This window comes from Musa acuminata, chromosome BXJ2-4 (assembly GCF_036884655.1).
Source record: "Musa acuminata AAA Group cultivar baxijiao chromosome BXJ2-4, Cavendish_Baxijiao_AAA, whole genome shotgun sequence".
Classification (NCBI taxonomy): domain Eukaryota; kingdom Viridiplantae; phylum Streptophyta; class Magnoliopsida; order Zingiberales; family Musaceae; genus Musa; species Musa acuminata.
Genome location: NC_088341.1, coordinates 39,255,232 through 39,272,468, shown reverse-complemented (window position 1 = coordinate 39,272,468; position 17,237 = coordinate 39,255,232). Strand labels below are relative to the sequence as shown.

The 17,237-nt window shown below is 41.7% G+C and overlaps 1 protein-coding gene and 1 long non-coding RNA gene across 4 annotated transcripts; both read right to left on the bottom strand.

Moving 5' to 3' along the window:
• Nucleotides 1–2,426: 2,426 nt before the first annotated feature.
• LOC108952616 (uncharacterized) lies at nt 2,427–3,557 on the bottom strand. Its single transcript, XR_001977663.2, has 2 exons — nt 3,093–3,557; nt 2,427–3,014 (listed from the first exon to the last, which is right to left on the bottom strand). It is a non-coding gene; the product is annotated as an uncharacterized LOC108952616 (long non-coding RNA).
• Nucleotides 3,558–7,552: 3,995 nt separating this feature from the next.
• On the bottom strand, nt 7,553–14,315 carry LOC135610803 (protein TIME FOR COFFEE-like). 3 transcript variants are annotated; one of them, XM_065105759.1, is made up of 14 exons: nt 13,848–14,315; nt 13,363–13,761; nt 13,070–13,236; nt 12,664–12,961; nt 12,157–12,574; nt 12,042–12,087; nt 11,866–11,955; nt 11,531–11,783; nt 11,371–11,437; nt 11,218–11,293; nt 10,681–11,079; nt 9,992–10,580; nt 8,198–9,898; nt 7,553–8,101 (listed from the first exon to the last, which is right to left on the bottom strand). In XM_065105759.1, the coding sequence occupies exons 1-14, from the start codon at nt 13,972–13,974 to the stop codon at nt 8,058–8,060; spliced, it is 4,674 nt and encodes a 1,557-aa protein (XP_064961831.1). In that variant the 5' UTR covers nt 13,975–14,315; the 3' UTR covers nt 7,553–8,057. The 3 variants fall into 3 exon arrangements, with proteins under 3 accessions (XP_064961831.1, XP_064961830.1, XP_064961832.1); XM_065105758.1 differs by having other exon boundaries at nt 7,885–8,101; nt 13,070–13,239; nt 13,848–14,122; XM_065105760.1 differs by having other exon boundaries at nt 7,885–8,072; nt 13,070–13,239; nt 13,848–14,122.
• Between the last annotated feature and the right edge of the window lie 2,922 nt (nt 14,316–17,237).

The following is a 17,237-nucleotide window of genomic DNA, read 5'->3' as shown; positions in this document are numbered from 1 at the left end:
GGATAGGACAATTCAAATCAGTTTTGTCTTCCTTATTAACCAATAATTTAAATCATTTATTAAATTATTATTAAATATCATACAAATCTAAAACAATAATTCTAACATTCTTATACTTGGCCTATGTGACATAAATACATTTCTTGATTTAACATATTATAATATGTAAATTATTATGTTAAATCCTTTTCACATAATGATTCGTTACACATCATTATTAAGTAAATCGCTAACATGAGTCACGGCAATTATACATCATTAATTTGATATATTTTCTTTTATGTATCATAATATTAGTTTTCTATTTAATATGACTCATAGTTATTATTGTTTTATAATGGTTCAACAATAATATCTTTGTTAGAGACTCATCTTGTTAACTTTTCTACCTACTTCAATCATATATGATGTAGAAAACAACATAAATCAGAAACATGTATCAAATAATCATTCATTAATGACATCCTTTCAACATGTTCATTAAATCGCTTGAGTGATAATCTTTTCGTTAATAGATATACAATCATAAGGGTGATGCTAATATGTTCAATTGACGCCCTTCGTTTTTGAACTTCATCTTTTACATTCAAATATTTGATATGTTTAGCTACCTTATAATACTTGTTATTTTTAGATAAGAATATCATTACAAAATTATCATAATAAACTTTTAACAACTTGGCAATACTATTGATAATATAATTCTAAAAGAAAATTTTATAATAAAGCATACTATAAACTCGACTTTCATGTCGATACAATAATTATAGACTTCTTGTCCTCCAAGAAATTACTCCTAAAATCTGAATCTCAATATCTAATTACTTCTAAATCATTTGATCTCTTATAAGTGAGCATATAATCAGTCATTTCTTATAATTAGAATTTTTCTTACAGCTTTTCAATGATCCAATTCAATATCACCTTTATATATAATACTTCCCTAGTATTCTAATAAGAAACTAATGTTTGACCGAGTGCAAGTTTGGGTATATATTAAACTTTCAACCATAGATGCATAAAGAAATTTTCAATTATTCTCATTCCAATTCATTATTTAGACATTGTGTAATGTTAAATTTATTTGCATTCTGAATTGAAATAATACCTACTAGATAATTTTTCATCTTAGATCTCTTTAAATTTTTTATTAATATATATTTTCTGAGACAACTTTAATAATCTTTGTGATAATATTTCAATTCCTATCACATAGGTTACCTCACTCATATATTTTATAAAAAAGTTCTTAAAGAGATATTTCTTGGTTTCATTTAATAAACTAATATCATTAATAGCAAGTAAAATAAAATCATTATAATACATGAATTCTCCAATTACTTGTATGTGTTGGGTTGGATTACATATATAAATCTTTGTATTTATTGTGTTATGTTAAGTATAATTTAGTCCACATAAATGAAGTACACCTGTTACTTATAATGTCATGTATCTTTATATATAATGCGGATGAAGGTATTAATTTTATTAGATATTTTCCATCCAAAAGTATCAACCAAGACAGGTTTGGGGGGATTGAGAGTCCAACTCGGTTGTGGTGGTGGCCACCGCCTCGAGTCTCTCTCTTATCCCTTCCTCACCCACTTCACGCGGCTGCTACATTGTCATCCCACTCCCACCGCCCGTTCACCCGATGGACCAATTCCCGGGGAGTATTAATCTCCTGTCCTCAAATATTTTATCGTATAAAGATTACAATTTTATTATCTTTTCGGGGCCATCTATATTTTAAAAATATTATTTTATTATTATTACATCAAAGTATTGATTGATGTACTATACCCACTTACAATTCATAAAATTAAATATCATTCCTCATGATAGATCTATCAATAAAACCTTACGGAATTGAAGAAGATGATTACGATGAAACCTTGAAAGAAAATAAAATGATTATGATTGAACAAAAATAGTGGCACAGAGACGATCATGACTAAACGAAAATGACGAGCTACAACAAAGTATATTTTGGGTTCTAGAAAAAATTAATACATAAAATAAAAAAAAACTAAAAATAAGAGTATTATCCCTAAAAAATTTAAAAATTATTTTTTAAGAGAAAATGCTCTTATTATTGCTACATATAAATCATTAATAAATGCTATATCCACTTAAGGTTAAGGACTTAAAATCATATATATATATATATATATATATATATATATATATATATATATATATATATATATATATATGATTGTCACGGACGTTTGGGGCCCTCCACACTCATGCACTACAGTAGCCGACAATGGCCATATCATCTGATGATTAATTGGCCTCTCTACTACATTGGATTCCATGGTGAGAGAGAAAACATCATTCTTCTAAAGGCTACCCAAAGAATTATTCTTTTATCTTATGTGGACCACAATCCACTAGCCACAAGGTTCTAAATCTTGAGATGATTTTGTGGGGGAAGGAGTCATTCGTCGGTCAATCAAATTATATCAATCAAATCCTGAGATATTTATACAATAATTTGGCTTTCCGAAAGCTTAGGTTTCTTCATGATGGAGATAATATCTGTATCACAGAGTTTATGGAACCCCAAAGGAAGGAATGATCTCGAGAAAGCCCATAGCAGAAGAAGAAGTCAGTAAATTAATTAGCTACTGAACAAGAGAATCAATTAATTCTAGCTCGACAGCTTCGAAGGATGTTCCATGACCGAATGTACCAAAGAACAATGGCTTCCTCTCTTCCTCCTTCCCCAGGCAATGCCTTTTGCTTTAGTGGCTGGTCCACTTTTACTGTTCCCAGATGCTTCACCCATCACAACTCCAACAGCAGCAGGTTGAGCGTCTCTCTGCAAGTCCAACACGGTCGTCAGAAGCACGCTGCAGCAAATAATGGGAGGAACAGAAGCTCCAATGGGTGGTCAGTTGCAGACGAGCAGCACGCAGACTGAGAAAGGCTGGTTGAGCCACTGCGGTCTGCAGGTTCCACAAGCTCAGCAATGCAGGATGAGCTCACTACGCCGGCAATGGCTATAGCTTCTCTCAAACCCAAGTCTTCTATCAGAACCAAGGTCATCAAACCTATGTCAACATTAGATTTGATCGAAGCCATACCTGCCGCCAGCGGTCCACGATCATATGCATCATCAAGTTCAAGCAGAACTCGTCTCTTATGAGCAGTCAATACTCCTGCTTAGTGCTCGGTACACAGCCTCAGCGTGCAGTCACACGAACAGCCCTTCTTTCATTCTCCATTCCCCATCAGCTACGACTTGCACCACCAATGATATGAAGTGGATCCTGCGTACAGTGCCGTGAGGGCCACAGCCTTCGTACGCACGGTCGTGCATCCAAAAGAAGACGAAGCAGATCAGAAGCCAGCAGAAGCAGCAGCACAGATTCTGACATCTCATCCATAACAAAAGATCTTCCCAATGAACGACAACTTAGAACAGTTGCTGACAGCAAGACAGGATCAAACCCAATGCTTCGCCTCTGTACATGCTTCCACCACGGCTCGACAAGATTGGAGAGAAGCTAAATGTGCTCGACGGCATCCCACGAGGAGAGCAGCCCCACCCGTCGCCTTAATTATTGTGGGAGATGCTCAACATTCAAAATGATCCACACACAAACATGAGCATATAAATGTCTTTTGTCTCTTTGTTTGTCCTCGTAAAAGACGAGTGGGAAAGAAGAGGTGAGAAAGACTGGGCACTGATCCATTGTTTGAGGAAACATGAGCGTGTATAACCTTTTCTCGTCTGTTTTAAGGGGGCCACTTATACCCATATATATATATATACACACACACTTTATTATGGTAGTAAGAGTTTTAAGTTTTTATTCATGTTTTATATATTAAAATTTTCTTTTTGAAACATGTTTTACAAATTTAATACATTTATAAATTTATAAAGAGTATCTCAAGTCAGACACTTTCACCACATCGAAGAGTATCTTAATATTAAGGATCTTAATATTCGATGGAACATTTATGTGATAACAAAATTAAAGAGTTTTTTCTGGTATTATATTAAATTTTTTTATAAATTTTATGATGGCAAAAAAAATTTATTTATTTATTTTATATAATGATAATTTCTCAAAAAGGCCCCTTACTTTTTAACTTTTTCCACCCCCTTTTCATTTATTCTCTCTCATAGAACGCCTCTCACATTTCCCATCTTCCTTCGCCCTCACATCCCCTCCTCTCCTCTTCCTCTGTTCCTGTGACATCTTCCTCTCTATTGTGGCGGTCGCAATCGCCCCTCGCCTCCCCCTTCCCTTCTTCTTATACCTTGAGCGTTGCGCCTCCACGTTCCGCTGCAACACCTCCAGAATCTTGTGCATCGCGTCACCGAGGAGGTCATCCTCATCGTCGTCGTCCATCGCAGGAGGTCACGAACGCAGCTCTGGTCTCTAGGTGCGTTCTGTTTGTAGCATTCGACCCATCGGTCCAACATATACATGAGCATCGCGAGGACTCGAGGTAATGGAAGGCATACAAACAACCTTCGACATCGACCCATTTTGTTGGAGGCGATGCACCACCCTGCAGCCCCTCGATCCAGAGGTCGAACTCCCAGAATGTCATTGTCATCGCACGGACAACGAGCTTCTGGAGCTCACCAAATCGTGCTCGAACGTCGCTGCCCGCCTCGTCGTCGAAGACGGTCGCCGAATCGACGGAGAGGCGGAGGAAGAGGAGAGAAGAGGCGAGGGCGGTCACGACGGGACGGCTTTTGGTAACCTTACTTTGATTCGTCGGCTTCGTCTTCGTCTTCGTCTGGTTGCGACCTCTTTTGCGGGCCCCACCTTTTAGGGCGTTTCTAAAAACGACACGTAGGATGTGGGAATTTTGTTTTGACACCCTTATCTTCTGTCCGGCTCGTCTCCTTCGCACGCTGGTCTCCTTCCTCATTTACTCCGGAGGGGGGGGACCGATCTCTCCTCGAAGGCCACCATGTCTTGTTTACGCCGGCGGCGTCGTTGGAGAAGAGTGCACGGCTACTCCACCGGCATCAGCCTCTCTTCTTTCTCCTCCACCCACCTCACCGCTCGTAGATGCTGCAGAAGCTCCCCCATTCTATCTCACCACCCTCGGGTAGCCGAGCAAGGTGGTGAATGAAGGCTCTAGGAGAGATGATACGGGTGGGTCTTCCTCAGCTTACGTGGCTCTGACACTCGCGTAAGCTATGACAACCATGGATGGGGAACATGTGAACCTGTATGTGATGGGGCATGACCATCAAGGACAGCAATCTTGCTTGGACCAGAATCTATGCAATTGAACTCGTGAGATTAGTATTATATGTTGTGGATAAGTGGTCTTGGTGTGATCACTGGGACCACGTAATCGTGGGTGGATCAGATCAGATCCACCTTGTCAGTTCTCGATAAGGATGTCAGAGTCCACCTGCCCGAATCACTGGTCAAACAGAGGGTCAACGGTAGGTAAAGAAATAGACATTAATTTTCTGAATTCGAATCTGGTTGACTATAAAAGTATTTGAATCAGCTCCAAAATTTTCGTTTAAATTGATAAAATAGATGTGAGTGCTCCGAAAATAAATCTAATTCAACCGTGAGACAATAGGTTTAATAAAAAAATTAATTAGTCGACCTAAGATTCGACCATTCAAGTAATCAAGTATATATATATATATATATATATATATATATATATAATGTATATATAATTTTTTGGTACCTCTATCAGAATATTATAAGTCTATTAAAAATTTTAAAAAATATTATAACTAAGATAAAATGGACTCTAAATTCATTAGAAATCAAGTTATATACAAACATAGGGTTTCAAATGTGTATCTTTAATGATTTAAAAATAAGAATAATTAAATAAGAAAACTTCTATCAATTAATATAGTGGAACATGATATTACTCCACTTGTCTTATTAAGGGGTAAATTGATAGAACTTTTCAAAATTCATCCATATAAAATGTTTGTTCCATAATCATTTTCATCAATATATTTTGGAACTGCAGAAAGGACCAAATTATAAATATCATTTAATGGCTCATCCCTTGGACATGGGTTGGCCCTGCACCACAATGCTCGTCATATCCAATAATATTACTTTCTACATCAGCCAGATGAGTGGCTTTTCTTTCCATACACCCCACAAAGGCCAGAGAGGGCAGAAAGAGTTCATCAACATCAAGCAGCCCTCACCATAGTGCATGCACGTCATCCAATTCCTTAAAGCAACTCTCGCAGTCTTCACCAGCCAATGATGCCGATGTCCATCAGACATCAATCTGCAGTCGGATTAGGAGAACACTGCTGCAACACAAAGTTGCGGTTGATCTTTTCACAAGAACGGCAGAGAGAACTGTGGACGGAAGTGGATAAAAAACTAGGGGTGATGGTTTCATCTTCACCAGCAGTGGGCATTTCTGAGGTGAGAGGAGTGTTTTCGGGTGGCCATTGGGCGGGACATCTGCTGTACGCAGAGAATCTTTCCTGGACGGTCCATTGAACACTTGCTTTGGGTACCAGAGAGAGGAGACGTGGGCACAGCGAGGATCCCGGAGACCACTGCCACATATGGATGCTTGCGCTTCAAGAAACCATGGGCCATCCTTTGCTTAATCATAGAACTCGAACAACACTATGGCCATTCAGCTTATAGTTACACAAGTTTTCTTTTTCTTTTTTGGCAATCAAGTTATGTTTGTTATAAGAATAAAACACAGGTACTTTTTCTAAAAAAGGATTCTGAATTTTTTTTCTTCTAATTTTTATTTTTTATTTGATTTTTCTCTCCTAAATGCATGGAGAGTAGTAGAGAAAAAAATACCAAATAGTAGAAGAAAAAATTAGAAAAACTAAAAACCGAGAATATCTTCTGAAAAAACCTAAAAAGATTTTTTTTTCACCCATAAAAATAAAAAAAATCATATGATATTCATTATTCTGCCCTTTTCTTGTATCTTCTTTTATTATATTTAAGAAATGATTTCTATAGTATGTTTTATTTTTTGAAATATATATATATATATATATATATAAACATATACAGGAATTATAATCCCATCAGCTTCAACTAAAGAAAAATTAGATTTAACAAGAAGATGATGTGAAGGCTGCGAAAAATTGATGACAGAGAACAAAAAAGGTCAAGGCAATAAAGGGACAACCAAAGCTGCATACCAGATGGACCCTTGACGCAACACATGAATCCAACAAACAGTATCGAAGAATACTTTATTGAGGCTGCCCTCTGCCACCCATATCACAAGCATATCTACAACAATTTTGACCAGAAAAAGATGTTGAGAACGACAAATGTTTAGGCAAATCCTCACATCCTTTGTTGATGTGACTTCTGAGGACAACAGCCTCTCTCCAAGGAGAAATGGAAATGGAATGAGAGGCATTGGTACTTTTAACCAAAACCTTCAGCTAAGAAGGCAGTAGTCTAAGAACAGACTTTGTTGCTGCTGCTGCTGCTTTTGTGATACCAACTTCCAATCATCCATTATCAGCAAGAACAGCAACAAATGCTTCATATCACTAAGCTTCAAGCATGTATAGCCAAGAGAACCATAAATCAATCTCTAACAACTTCAAAGAGAAATATTCATAAGAAAGAACAAGGAATAGCATGTAAGGATGATATTAATTTAATCACCTCACCTTCTGTTAATGGAGTTAAAACGAAACAAAAGAAAACAGTCCATGATGGTGTTAGCATTTGACTGCACTATACAAAATCGAGATGAGAGGATGCAGCCAACTTCTTCCCTAGAGTGCATTGTGATTAGCCCCTCCACCCGTCGTCTGCAAGGGACTCGAGAGCAAATCAAAATGCCGGTAGGCTGTGATCCACACCACCACCGTTCTCCCTCTGGGTTCCCTTCATCTCTAATTGTCCTTCCTTTTCAATCGTTGGCTATTTCCTGAAAGTTGAATTGTGCACACATCGAACAGCAACCGGGCCGGTGCAGGCGGATGAGAATCCTCCTGTTTGATTCCAGAATCTCATGCAAAGTGGCTTCTGATGCAGCCGGTGCGCCCACGCATCAGCAGCCAATGGTTATCCAGTCCAGCATTACCTCTTCTCAGGCTGCCAGCAGGCATGTAAATTGTCACTTCCTGATAGAACAGATTATGATAATATGAGGACTCAATTCTGATGAAGCTGTTTTAAATTGTAATCCTATAAGATACCGATAATAAAAGATTAGTTACCAGCTGCAGGCTTCTGCTCGGATGAGGACTTCATCGTAAATGGTGGCAAAGACATGTAAGGGAATGTAGCAGAAATTGGCGGCCGTGGAGAGCCAGAGGCAGACTGCGCAGCCACAGCCAGCTGAGCAGCGTTATAATAGCCAGGTGGAGGCAGGCCCTTTATACTGTTGGCCGCAGCCACAGAGGCAGCAGCCAAGGCCTTAGCAGGATCAGATGTGGTAGGAACACCAGCCAGTGTAAGCGCAGAGGGGGCACAAAGGGAAAGCATCCCAGCAGATGATGGTGCTGAGCTTTGTTGCTGCTGCTGTTGGGACTGTCGCATTTGTTGTTCAGATTGGCGCTTCTGATAATATTGAGCAGCAGTGGGAGGAGCAGCACTGGACTGAGCACAGTGGACCTGTTGCATGTGGGGATTAGAGAAGAAGATCTGAGCCTCAGAGAAGGGTTGCTGCTTTGATTGCTGAGGCTGTTGCTGCTGCTTGGTGTTTGAGCTCGGGGCAGGAACTTTCTGAGGGTGCCCAAGAATGGATGGCATGTTTGAGTTACTCGCAGTTGTTGACTTTGAGCTAGAACTTGATGCTGATTGCTTTACAGCTGATTGTTGTGGGAGCAAAATAGCAGAAGTCTGAGGACTGGGTTTTACACTGGCAGATGCACTTGGGCTGCCACTTGCATTCTTGTTGACTGAATTTGAGGGCGATCCAACAGCAACAGAGGAAGAAGATGGAGATGGACTGCGACATACGCCAGAGAGGTGTTGACCCCCTGGAGCCACCATTTTATTTGAATTCACACCAAATGATATCTGGGTTTGGTGGTTTTGGGCGGGAAACGGTTGTTGGGATGCTCTGCCTTGTAGCTGGAGGACATTGTTTTTCACCAGCGGCGGAGCTGCAGCAGGATCCACAAGTCTTCCAGAGGATGTCTTGCCCTGAGGCCGCTGGATGGGACTGCCACCTTGTACGAATGCTTGAGGAAAGCCAGTTAGAGCACGAGGGAACTTGGTGCCGGTACAACCTCCAGGCAGACTCTCAGGATGCATATTGGTATTGTTGCTTGAGGCTGAGGGCTTTGAGCGAGTCGATGCAAGCTGGTATTGCAACTGCTGCTTCTGAAGATGAAGTACATGCTGCTGCATTTGTTGGGAGGTGGCAGCAGTTGTAGCTGTAGCAGTGCCAGATGCACGGTCAGAGGACCTACTGCCATTTGCAGAAGTGTGTATGAGGTTTACGGACCGGGCAGAGACGTCAACACCACTGTTACTGAGAACGGATGAGATGGGTGGTTCATTGTCTGCTTTTTCAAATGAAAAAGAATGCTGCAGACCTTTGCTAGCCACCATAATTTTTCTGTCCTCTTCACCTACCATATTTGTGTTCAACTCCCTCGCAACAGACTTAACATCTTCGGACACTTGGTGGACCTTCTTCTTCTCTGCAACTTGTGTGGTGGCAGCAACTGCAGCTGTTGTCATCTGGTGGTAGCCATGCCGAGAATTTTCTGGAAGGCTCTGTAAAATGGCATGATTTTGCACCATGGAAGAGAAATCGAGACCAGGTGTTGCAGTTCCGGCCCCACCAAAGGATGCAAAGGGTATTGCAAAAGCTTGAGGCGGTGCAAGCTCTACCTTCATGTTCTGCTTCTGCTGATAAACTGGCTGCTTATCACCGTGACCCCCACCATTGCCCATTGCTATAGCAGCTGCACCAGCAGACATCAAGGCAAAGTTCTGAGGGTGAATTGGCATAGAAATTGTTTGGCGAAAGATGCCCTTCTGTGATTGATAAATCGTACCATCAGTAGTGGGAAGGTCATCTTCCATGCCCTTGCACTCCATAGGACGAGAATGCTGAGGCAGGTGGTCCTGTCGATGATTAGTAGCCGGACAACCATTAGCATTTGCAACAGAAACACTTCCCTTTATACCATGTAACTGCTGCGGATGTTTCTGCGAGGACCCACTCAAATTGCCTGGATTATGGTGGCTCGGCTGAACATGCGGTAGTGGTCCTGCTGGTGGTTGCTGCTGCTGTGGTCGTAGTTGTGATGGGTGAAGCATGTGCGGAGGGTAGAAGAAGGGCATCGCTTGAGCATTACTTGTTCCTCGAAAGGCAGTAGCCCCTGAAATATGGGCAGGAAAAGGATACATATTGTTCTGCACAAAAGCCACGTACTGAGCTTCATTGGGAGGCAAACTAGCAAAGCTCAAGTTCACTGGGTTTGCTGTTCCACCACCTCCGCAGCTCCCCACAGCAGAACTCATGGCACCAGATGCCCGCACCTCAGCAGCAGAGCCTGGAGTAGATTTTGCTCCCCCAGCTCTGTTGGCAGTTGCAGCTGTGGCCTGCTGCTGGTTTATAGGGAAAATGAAAGCAGGACCATGCTACATCAACAGAAAGTTGGATTTATAAGAAAGAGAATTCATTATTCCCTGTACAAACAGTTCAAAAAGATTTGATATGAACAAGTGACAGAGTTCTTACCAGCATGTTGTTTGCTGCAGCAGAATGAGGCACCTGCTGGAAAATTAGTGGTTTTCTCTGGGCAGACTCCATGATTGTATTACTGCTTGAAAGCATCTTCTCCTGTGAGGTACTTCCCATATATGATGCTAAAGCTGGTGACCCCTTGGCCTCTTGCAAGGTGCCCATGTTTGCACCTAGGAAGCTTCCTTGTGTTGGATTTCCAGGAGTAGAGGCATCCGAAGGTGGAGCTATATTAGGATTATATGGCTTGGTCCCGTACAAAGGTGCAGCTCCAGCTGCAGCAGTCCAGAAACAATTCATCCTAGCAAATTTCTGGTGATTGGATATCATCTGCGCAATATAGCAATGTGTAGCACAGCGCTTTGGACGGGGATGCGTTTGAAGAAATGCTGGAGGCTGCAACAGAGGTCACAAGAATCAGAAGGTCTACCTCCATACATTCTTTTGCACATGCATTTGTGAGTGTTTGTGTGCATGTGGAGAGAGAGAGAGAGAGAGAGTGTGTGTGTGTGTGTGTAGGTAAGGAGAAGTAACCTGCAAGGAACTGGAAGGACCTGCAGATCCATCCATGGGAACAACAGCATGCAAAGATGGAACTTGCCCCATGTACCTGAGGATGAAGGAGGTGAATCCCCAAAACTGATAGCAAACTTTAGAGCCAAAGGAAAGAAAAAATCAACTGCATACCCATAAGGTGGAAAACCACCAGGCCAGGTTCCAACTGTCAATGGCATCTGAAGCGAGGGTGTCGATCCTGAAAGCAGATAAAGAGAAAAATTGAAATTCAGACATCCAGATGGTGAAGATCAAAGAGGAATGAGAATATACGACTGGAAATGTTCATCACCAGACTTCTCTTGTTTAGGCTCTACTTTAGGATCCTTTGCTTGCTGCTTTTGGACTTGAACCTTGTCAATGCCACTATCATCTTTCTTGGGCTTTTCCAAATCAAGTTGAAGGTCAAGATTCTGCTTGATTACTAGTTGCTTCCTTGAATCAATCTCTCTCTGAACGGACTTCTCAGTCTGTTGCTCATCTCTAGTCACCGTACTCTCTGCGGGCTTCTCTTCTGTCTTATCCTTATTATTCAGTTTCAGTGCCTAACAACGAGAGATGCAAACTTAGACAAGTCAAAATAACTTTTGCCAACGTATGGACAAATTTGTTAGGGAAACTTCATACGGTTTCTTTATCTGGGCCCTGTGGCTTGTGATCTGGGTCAAAGTCATTAAAGTCACCCGTCTCCGGAGATAGCTTCCCTGGAGGAGGAGCCTGCAATAAAAACACACGTTCCTTCAATTAAATTGATGTTGGACGGAGAAACTTCCAAAGATTCTCAAGGAAGCAAACATACTCACCATCAGATCGATCTTGAACATTTCCTCCTTAGGGCTATCAGGCGCCCTGCACGAGTAGTTCAAGAAATTAAATCAATACTCTGGCAGAAAAAGATGATAGCAAATGAGAACTTACATCTTTCTAGCTTCCGTGTCACAGATATTGACATCTAAGCCACCGCAAGCAGATCCTTTTGCCCGTGGAACAAGCTCTTCCTTGCTTTCCACCTTGTCCCCATTATTTGACCCTCCCGTCGATGTATGCAACTCCTGAGTCTTACCCTTCTTGGTCTTGGCCGACTCCTGCTGTTGTTGTACATCGGAGAGCAAAGCCTGGGAGACCAAAACATCGACCGACTCGCCACCAATTTTTATGGCAGCAGATGCACTATTCTTCTCCGATCTTGGAGATGAAGCCTCTGTCTTAGTCTGGTTCTCTGAGTCAATTTTGGCTACGAAAGGTACAGATAAGCTCGAAAGATGCTGTACTCCAACTGGACTCGTGGGGCTTTCTTCATCAAACTTCACAGGTCTAGGCTTTTTTCTCTTTGGAGCTGCACATACCAACGTGACAGTCAGCGAAGAAAAAAATGTTGGAGAAAACAGAGGGGAAAAAACGTAAAGTTCGGGGCACACAACCCACCAATCGCAGCAAACGGGGCAGGATTAGAACATGAATTGGACGACGGAAGTGCAGATGGATAGGCAACCGGAGATGGCGACAGCGAGTTTGTTGAGGGCACCCTCGATTTAGCTTCATTGCCAGACCCACCATCCACATCCCTTGAATCCACCTTGTGGCCATCATGCTTTGGAAGACACTCGAATTGCCGTGTCATCCCGTACAAAACTTCCGCAACCTCCATCTCGATCTCGTCATGGCTCAAAGATGTGGATTTTGAGATCTTCGGCGGCCGGATTTTGGCTCCACTCACCTGCTTCTGATAACATGACATCAACAAAAAAGATATTTTTATGTCAAATTCTTGAACCAACCTAATAGCACGAGAAAAAAGAAGAAGCAGATATGGTGACGAAATTTGTCCAACCATCTTCTTCCGAAGCGAGCCGTTGGAGGAAGACGGCGAAAGCTGCGTAGTGGATGCCGGGCTCAGCCTCGACGGAGAAATGGAAGCTTGCCGGGTGATTTGGTCTCCGCCTCCACCGCCACCACCAGCTCCCCCTAGACCTGAAGTTTCATGTGACCTTTTGCTTGCTGCTTCAAAACCAATAAAAGATAAGGTTAAGAGAAACGGGCAAAGAATAAAAAAGATTTTTTTTGGTCTAATAGATATTTTTCTCTCGATTCCTCCCCATGTCTTCTCCTGTCCTCTTCGCCTACCTGAACGAGCTTTTCTGGGTACGGTGAACCCGATCATCTCATCTGGCTTCCACTTCACAACTTTAGGCGGAAAGCTCTTCCGGGGTAGCTGTTGCTGGTGATGGTGGTTGATTTGGTGGTTATGTTGTGGCGACGAAGCCGCCGCTTGATTTACAAGGGGGGGCGAGGACGGCGGTAGCCGGACGGGGACGGAGAGGTCCTCATCTTCGTCGTCCTCATCCTGGTCGATGCTCTCCTCGGAGCTTTCATCGGCTTCATCTCTGTCTCTGTTGCTCCCGTGGAGCGTCCTCTCCCCTCTTCTCCGCTTGCTCCGGCTAGATCTGTCCCGATCGCGGTCCTTCTTGGCCCCTCGATCCCGCAGCCTCGACGTCTCTGGCATCTCCATCCTTCCATCCTCCTCTGCAAAAGAGTTACCATCGCAACAAAGTTAAAATCTGACCAGAACAAGAAAGAAAAAACACGAAGACAGTCCCGGGACTCCAAACCAGGAGAGTCTCTGAAGCCGCTGCTGTTCCTCTGCCTCCTTCTCGACAACCCCCCTCCACCACCGCCACCGCCGTTGGCCGTTGCCGCCGCCATGCTCCCTCTCCGAGCTTCACGATGCCTCTCCATCTCTCCCTGTCATCCAATCAGATTAGCAGTTTCCCCTCATCGTCTCATCACCTCCACCAGATCTCCCGTAAAGACCCGACCGCCGCCGTTCAACGCCCAAAAAGTCCCAGATTCCGGACCTTCCCCCGGACCAGTTCGCTTAGACTCCCCGGAACCCCTCAGAACAGCGCAAAAAGCAAGGATTTTTCTGGCCAGATCTCGTCGTCCTCCTCTCTAACGCCTCGCTCCCTCTCTCTCTCTCTCTTTCTCTCCCTCTCCCTCTCTTTCTCTCTCCCTCTCGCGTCCTCCTTTTCTCTTCGCCACTGCTTTCGCTTTATCTTATGGTTTGCTTCGGTCGCCTCTTTCTGCTGCCCCCATCTGCTTTCGCCTCCGTTTTGTCACTTGCACACCCCTACCCGATGCGCCATCCGACGGCCCTGATCGCCCCTCCCATGCTCACCACACTCCGCGGTCCGCCCGATCCTCTTTACCGATCCGACGGACCTGGCGAGGCGGTGCCACCGTGGCGACATATAAGCCATAGGATCAGCTGAGGGCTCGAGCGGCCAGACCGAGTACCCGCGGGCCGCAGCAAGAATCGCCGCCCTATTCGTGCCTCTGACAATCCACCGACACGTGTGCGTTTCGACGGAGTAAAGCGCCCCAATCACCTGCATCTCCACCGGCTACATCCGGTCGCGGGACGTAACGCATAAATTTACTCTTGCGACGCTTCGCAGCACCTTCCTCCCTCCCCGAACCGTCACCGTAGCCCCCTCCGAGGCCCACGTGGAAAGCCCGCTAGGAATGATCGGACGGCGGAGATTGGAAGTATCACCGGGTGCGAGGACGCGATCGCCGTCGGATATAAACGACGACGTGGGCCCGGGCAATCCGGGCCAAGCTGGCACCCGGAGCGGCGTGTGCCTCGGCTCGCCAAGCGAAGCCGGCTCATCTGAGCGGTCGGTACGGATGAATCGAACGGCGGAGTACACTTCGGAGACGCTTCGAGCCGGTACCGCGTGGGGCCTATGAAGACCGGGCGCCCCCTTGATGCTTTTTCCTTGTCGTGTTGGCCACGTGGCTTCGCGCGTCGTCGCCCGGCTGCGTGGACCCACTGGACCCACCAGCCGCAGTGCCTCCTCCCGAACTATTATTATAATAATAGTATCAAAAATAATAATGATGATGATGAAGAAGATAATAAATAAAAGTGGAAGGTCATTCTTCGGGGCAGCTGTGTCTTCAGAGCAATGTCTTTGTTTTTATATATCGATTGTGATATACAGATGTCTTCTTCCTTCTAATCTAAGAAAAGCTTTGACGTGGAGCCATGTGTTCAAGATTGATTGATTTGTTTATCAATATCTTTTATTTTATTTATTTATTTATATTAATGCTTTAAAAACACTAATACTATTATATAGTTTCCAATGGCTAGATTGTCAATAAATTATTACTATCAAATTTAACGCAAATAGGACGACAATCAAGAGAAGAGAATCCCAAGTGTCTTAGCCAACCAAGCAAATTGGTATCAACATCAATTATGCAATGCTATTGACTATATATATATATATATATATATATATATATATATATATATATATATATATATATATAGGTCGAAAATATTAAGTTATGTATTAATATCATTACGTATATTTATGTGGAAGGTTTTTAAATAAGAGATATTACAAAAACCCTCCTAAAATCCTCAATGGCCATTACCATCTCCTTTCAAATTCCGCAGCATTCTTCCCCTCTCACCACCATCTCCAATCTAATTGCAACCATTTATAATCACTACCACCAGAATCTCTCTCTCTCTCTCTCTCTCTCTCTCTCTCTCTCTCTATATATATATATATATATATATATATGCAATTACATCCTTGTTGATTGTGAGATAAAATAAGACATGTTGTAGTTCTAGAATATCATCAATCATATATTACGACTTGATATATAGATACACAAACAGTTGCATCTATGATTATGGCCTTGCTAATTTTGTTTGTAATTATTACTTGTGGGCATTTGCTTTGCAACTATTCAGCGAATAATATATTAGTTGCATTTAGGGATAATACAATATGATAAGGAGCCATAGACAAGTGATGGTTGATCCTTACCGATAGAAGAATTAAGTAACGATCACAACATGACTTCCAAAAGAATATATTTGTCATTCACAATTGATTTAAAATTATATCCGATTAAGTAGTGGAAATATAGATACATCAGAGGATTTATTTTTCTTTTTTTTCTTTGTTAACTATGAAGTTTGGATTTAAGTATGAGATGATAAATGAGATGATAAACGTTAAGGTATGCGAATAATCATATTACATGTTAATGACACATTGAACATGCAAAATATTCGGTCATAATTAGTTTAAAATAATTATAATGAGTACAAATAAATATCTATAATAAGAATTAGTATTGATAAGATATGAATTACTATTGACATCTCAATTCATGTGGTTGATATATCGATTCTTATTATTCAATCGATATGTTAGTTAACATAGCACCAACTAAGAACTAACATGGCACCAATTGGGAGGTTGATCCAACCTTATAAAGTAAATCATATCGTATATATATAGAAAGATGATTTAGTCTGTTGTTATCCCATTTCGGGTTCAATGCTATAAGATCGCGTTCATGATTAAAGAAAGTATATAATCATTGTCGATATCGGACGACAACTTTAAATACAATAGTCTCGTATAAATACTGTAAATACACTTCTAAGCATATGAATAATTCATTGAATCTAAATAAAATTAACACTCGTCCAAATCATCCGAACAACAAACAATAATCCCTACAGAGTATCAAATGCATCTGTCTCATACAAAGACTATACCTACACATCTAAATATAATTTATTGAATATAAACAGATCCAATACTCATCAAATCAGTCAAATAAAAAATAATAATCTATATAAATTATCCGATACAAAAATTGACTACAACTTTTCTTTCTTCGTCTAACACTATATCACAATAACATAAACATGAAAAATGATCGAAATCAATTTCTTTTCGAATCCAATTTCTATTTAATACGACAATAACAATCTCTTTCGACTAAATAAGACTAACTAAATGATAGGGTAAATAAGAATAATAAAATATTGAACTCAAATCATAGTCGACTAAGGATGAATATTACACTAGAATAGAGATGGAAATACATAATTTGTAAGGGAAATTTTCAGTTCAAAGGTGTTTTATTAATCATAAAAATAATTTTGATTATTCAAAATT

Coding starts and splice junctions, on each gene's coding strand:
- LOC135610803 (XM_065105758.1), bottom strand. CDS start 13,974: ATGGAGAGGCATCGTGAAGCTCGGAGAGGGAGCATGGCGGCGGCAACG. Junction 12,962..13,069: donor GCTCGCTTCGGAAGAAGATG/GTTGGACAAATT, acceptor TCATGTTATCAG/AAGCAGGTGAGTGGAGCCAA. Junction 10,581..10,680: donor CTGCAGCAAACAACATGCTG/GTAAGAACTCTG, acceptor CTGTTGATGTAG/CATGGTCCTGCTTTCATTTT.